General features: G+C 40.1%; 1 protein-coding gene across 1 annotated transcript; it reads left to right on the forward strand.

The window, feature by feature from the left end:
* Window positions 1-259: 259 nt before the first annotated feature.
* Window positions 260-4,496, forward strand: LOC145876265 (uncharacterized). Its single transcript, XM_082972062.1, has 2 exons — window positions 260-263; window positions 358-4,496. The coding sequence occupies exons 1-2, from the start codon at window positions 260-262 to the stop codon at window positions 1,233-1,235; spliced, it is 882 nt and encodes a 293-aa protein (XP_082828188.1). The 3' UTR covers window positions 1,236-4,496.
* The last annotated feature ends 665 nt before the right edge of the window (window positions 4,497-5,161 follow it).

Below are 5,161 nucleotides of genomic sequence, written 5' to 3' on the forward strand. Positions count from 1 at the left end.
TTCCTCATTAGCAGGGAGGTGTTTCTACAATCAAATTGCCCTCGTGCCGCAATTTTATTAAACACAGAAAGGGGCCTATATTGGAGACCAAAAGTCGTCTGGCACACTGCTTAGAGTTTCAACAACATGAATAACTTATTTCTAGCCTACAATCATCGATGTTACTACTAATGTGAAAACAAGACTAAATAAGACTATTGTTGCTATCTTGACTGTCTTAATTTTCAAATTTAACAGATGACAATTGTTGTACAGTTTCATGGGTACGCTCTGGACATCACCCTTTACCTCAAATAAATAGTGGATTTCTGCTGTTGTGGGCCTTTAACCATCTCTCTGACTTTGTCATTCACACAGGAGAGAGACGGGACTATCGTGGATCCTCTGTGGAGCCTCAACAACCTCATGATGCTGACGAGGCAGAGAAGAGTCTCTCCAGATCAGAACTCCTCAAGAAACACCAGCAGAGATCCACAGGGAAGAGAACTCACTGCTGCTCTGACTGTGGGAAGAGATTCAGCTCTTCATCAGACCTTAAAATACATCAAAGAATTCACACAGGAGAGAAACCTTATAGCTGTGATCAATGTGGGAAGAGTTTTACTACATCTAGCAATCTAACTAGACACCAGAGAACACACACAGGAGAGAAACCTTACGGCTGTGATCAATGTGGGAAGAGATTTACTCAGCTAAGCAACCTGATAGTACACCAGCGGGGACACACAGGAGAGAAACCTTATAGCTGTGATCAATGTGGGAAGATATTTATTCGGCTACAAACCCTGAAATCACATCAGAGAATACACACAGGAGAGAAACCATGTAGCTGTAATCAATGTGGGAAGAGTTTTACTCAGCTAAACAGCCTGATAGTACACCAACGGACACACACAGGAGATAAACCTTATCGCTGTAGTCAATGTGGGAAGAGTTTTACTACATCTAGCTATCTAACTATACACCAGAGAACACACACAGGAGAGAAATCTTATGGCTGTGATCAATGTGGGAAGAGTTTTAATCAGCTAAACAGCCTGATAGTACACCAGAGAACACACACAGGAGAGAAACCTTATAGCTGTGATCAATGTGGGAAGAGTTTTACTACATCTAGCCAGCTGACTTTGCACCAGAGAAGACACACAGGACATAATCCTTATAGCTGTACTCAATGTGGGAAGACATACTCTGATAAAAGTTATCTGATCAAACATCAGAAAATACATACATGAAGGAGTTGTTTCATGATATCAATGAATTAATGTCACAATGTAGAATGTTTAAACATTGTAGTAGGAGTATTTTAATGATGTCACAATGTAGAATGTTTAAACATTGTAGTAGGAGTATTTTAATGATGTCACAATGTAGAATGTTTTAACATTGTAGTAGGAGTATTTTAGTGATGTCACAATGTAGAACCCTAAACGTTTGTCCCCTGTTCTATTGATTTCAACATGATATGGATATTAGCCTCAGGGGGAAAATCCAGGCTCTGAAATGGAAGAGTTACTATTTATGTGATTTAACAAAAAAGTGACTAACACAAAAATAACGGACAAAAAAAGAGCTGTGTTACACTTACCACGTTATTGACCCACTTGAATCAAATTGCAACACTTCAAAATGTAGATAGCTGTTTTCTACAAGTTGTCCTCTAACCAGTGATGTACACATTACTCCCAGATTCCATGTGGTTTTTGAGCTGTTAGTTTTAACAGGACGTGCAACCTCATCTCCCTCCTCTCACGCAATTGATTTCAACATGATATCAATGAGTGATGACAAATAAGTGTTGTGTTCCTTTGTTTAGCGACCCCTACATTTAAATGCATCACTCCAAAATGTAGCTGACTGTCTTCTGCAGGTTGTCCTCTAACCAGTGAGGTAAAAGATATCTCCCATTTCCATGTGTTTTTTTAGTTGTGTTAGTTTCAACAGCACGTACAACCTGATTTCCCGCCTAATCGATATCATTGATTTATTGCTACTTGTCAAAACAACAGTGTTTTTGGTTGTTGTGTCCATGATGAGGACAATTTGGTTTGTAACTGTCTCAAGGGTGGGCAGTCAAAAAGTTTTGTGTTTAGCGTTTAGCCAGTGAGTTGCCATGGATCTTTTTTTGACTGCACGTTTTTCCGTATTGGAGATGAGTTTTGTTCGGGCTCGTTCCAAGGGGACGAGAGTTCTAGAAGCTAGTGAGTTTTAGGAAGACGAGAGTTCTAGAAGCTAGTGGGGAAAAAATACGTTTTTTTCTTGTTTTTAATTGTTGACAGCCAGTAGACACCATGTTTATATTGGTGAAGGTGAAGCATTGTAGTTGATTATAATGTGAAATGGAAGTTGTTTTCTGTTGGTGGTGAGCATTCTCTTAAGGTGTTACAGTCTTTGGTTTTTCCATTTATGTTTTGAGGTTTGGATTTTTGCACGTCTAGCTCGTTAGCACGTCTAGCTCGTTAGCACGTCTAGCCTCTTACATCTAGACGTTCCGCTAGCGGAACACCTGCTCCAATATCCAATGATGGGCGTGGCGCGAAATACAAAGTCCTCGAAAATCAAACATATGACTATTTTACAGCATTTTAAAGACAAGACTCTCCTTTATCTAACTACACTGTCAGATTTCAAAAAAGGCTTTACAACGAAAGCAAAACATTAGATTATGTCAGCAGAGTACCCAGCCAGAAATAATCAGACACCCATTTTTCAAGCTAGCATATAATGTCACAAAAACCAAAACCACAGCTAAATGCAGCACTAACCTTTGATGATCTTCATCAGATGACACTCCTAGGACATTATGTTATACAATACATGCATGTTTTGTTCAATCAAGTTCATATTTATATCAAAAACCAGCTTTTTACATTAGCATGTGACGTTCAGAACTAGCATTCCCACCGAACACTTCCGGTGAATTTACTAAATTACTCACGATAAACGTTCACAAAAAACATAACAATTATTTTAAGAATTATAGATACAGAACTCCTTTATGCAATCGTGGTGTCCGACTTTAAAATAGCTTTTCGGTGAAAGCACATTTTGCAATATTCTGAGTAGATAGCCCGGCCATCATGCTAGCTATTTTGACAGCCACCAAACTCAGATTTACTATAAGAAAAATTGGATTACCTTTGCTGTTCTTCGTCAGAATGCACTCCCGGGACTTCTACTTCAATAACAAATGTTGGTTTGGTTCCAAATAATCCATAGTTATATCCAAATAGCGGCGTTGTGTTTGTGCGTTCAAGACACTATCCGAAGGGTAAAGAAGGGTGACGCGCCAGGCGTGTTTCGTGACAAAAAAATTCAAAATATTCTATTACCGTACTTCAAAGCATGTCAAACACTGTTTAAAATCAATTTTTATGCGATTTTTTCTCGTAAAAAAGCGATAATATTCCGACTGGGAAACCCTGTTTTCGTTCAAAGACGAAAAAATAAAAACATGGTGTCGGCTCGTGCACGCGCCCCCAGTCTCATTGTTCTCAGAGCGACCACTATCCAAATGCGCTAGTGTTTTTCAGCCATGGCCTGCAAAGTCATCATTCAAAGTTCTGGCGCCTTCTGAGAGCCTATGGGAGCGTTAGAAAATGTCACGTTATGCCAGAGATCCCCTGTTTTGGATAGAGATGATCAAGAAGGCCAAGAAATAGTCAGAGGGGGCGCTTCCTGTTTGGAATCTTCTCAGGTTTTGGCCTGCCAAATGAGTTCTGTTATACTCACAGACACCATTTAAACAGTTTTAGAAACTTAAGAGTGTTTTCTATCCAAATCTACTAATTATATGCATATTCTCGTTTCTGGGCAAGAGTAGTAACCAGTTTAAATCGGGTACGTTTTTTATCCGGCCGTGAAAATACTGCCCGCTATCCATAACAAGCTAGCTCGTTAGCACGTATAGGTCGTTAGCACGTCTAGCTCGTTAGCACTTAGGACGCACTGATTGGTGTCACATCGTTAGTCAGTATGCGTTACACCTGTGCTGGCTTGTCCATCTCGTTAGTGGGAAGGTGTTTCACCTGAGCTGGTCCAGGTTCTATTTAAGAGTGTCTGGCCCAGTGCTCCAGTTGTCTTGATACATGTGGAGAGTCAACACCTTTAGTTGCTCCACCTTTTTGGTTTGCTTCCTGTCTTTAAGTTTGGTGTGAGTTTTTCTTTTGTTTTCCTCTTCTTGGGCAGATTTAGTGGGTCTCATGGTGGGTGTCTTTTAGGTCCCAGTTGTTGTTGCTAGTCAACTTTCAGTGTCCCAAGCTTATATTTTGGGTTGGATATTGCATCCAATTAACATTTTAATCAATGGCATTTCCATAGGGTGCTCATTAGTCTTTCAGTTTAGTCTTCTGTTTTTTATCCTCTTATGTTTGTTGTGTACTAAATATTTCTGTTTTTTTAATCTTTTTCCTGTGAAGCCATTTTGTTGCATCCATGTCTGAAATGTGCTGTATGAATCAAGCTTGATTTGATTTGAACATATAATAAAACAAATGAACCCAATGACTGACCAATCAACAGACTGCTGGAGTGGTAAACACCACCCCCGGCTCTACCAGGGGTTTGAGGTGGTCTCCCACAGCTCTGCTTATGTCATGTTCTGTGGCCTTGCTGTTCCATTTATTGACTGTCCCTGCAACACAGAAACACATTTAGTCTTATTATATAAAACACTCAAAGTAATGGATATGGAGCATCTATGGCCTCAGTTACACCTGGCACCTAAATGTGACTTCTGTCATCCGATCACTCCAAGCTGCATTAGGTTCAGATCTACCAGGATGGGCATTTGCCACAGTCAGGCCACTGAATATGCATCAGCAATGTAAAGAGATCGGGTGAATGAGTGGGGAAAAGTACATTTGACCCAAATTACCTTCATTATATCAAAGAACAAATGTGTGTCTGAGGGGAAATTAACTTTCATACAGCCAAAAGGGGTGAGAAATTACACCAATATCAGTGGACAATTTGCACTAATGTAAATAAACATAGATGATGGAACATATTCCCTTTAGCTGACGTGATGAACCGCTAAGGGGACATAAATATTTACCATCTAAACCATGTGTGACCTCTCACCTCTCTGGCTGTAGAAGTGTTCTTCCTAACCAGTCCCTCAACAGCTCTCTGACTGAGCTCCACCCTCACTGGGTCTTCA

The sequence above is a fragment of the Salmo salar genome, unplaced genomic scaffold (assembly GCF_965601325.2).
Source record: "Salmo salar unplaced genomic scaffold, fSalSal1 ptg000536l, whole genome shotgun sequence".
Lineage (NCBI taxonomy): Eukaryota > Metazoa > Chordata > Actinopteri > Salmoniformes > Salmonidae > Salmo > Salmo salar.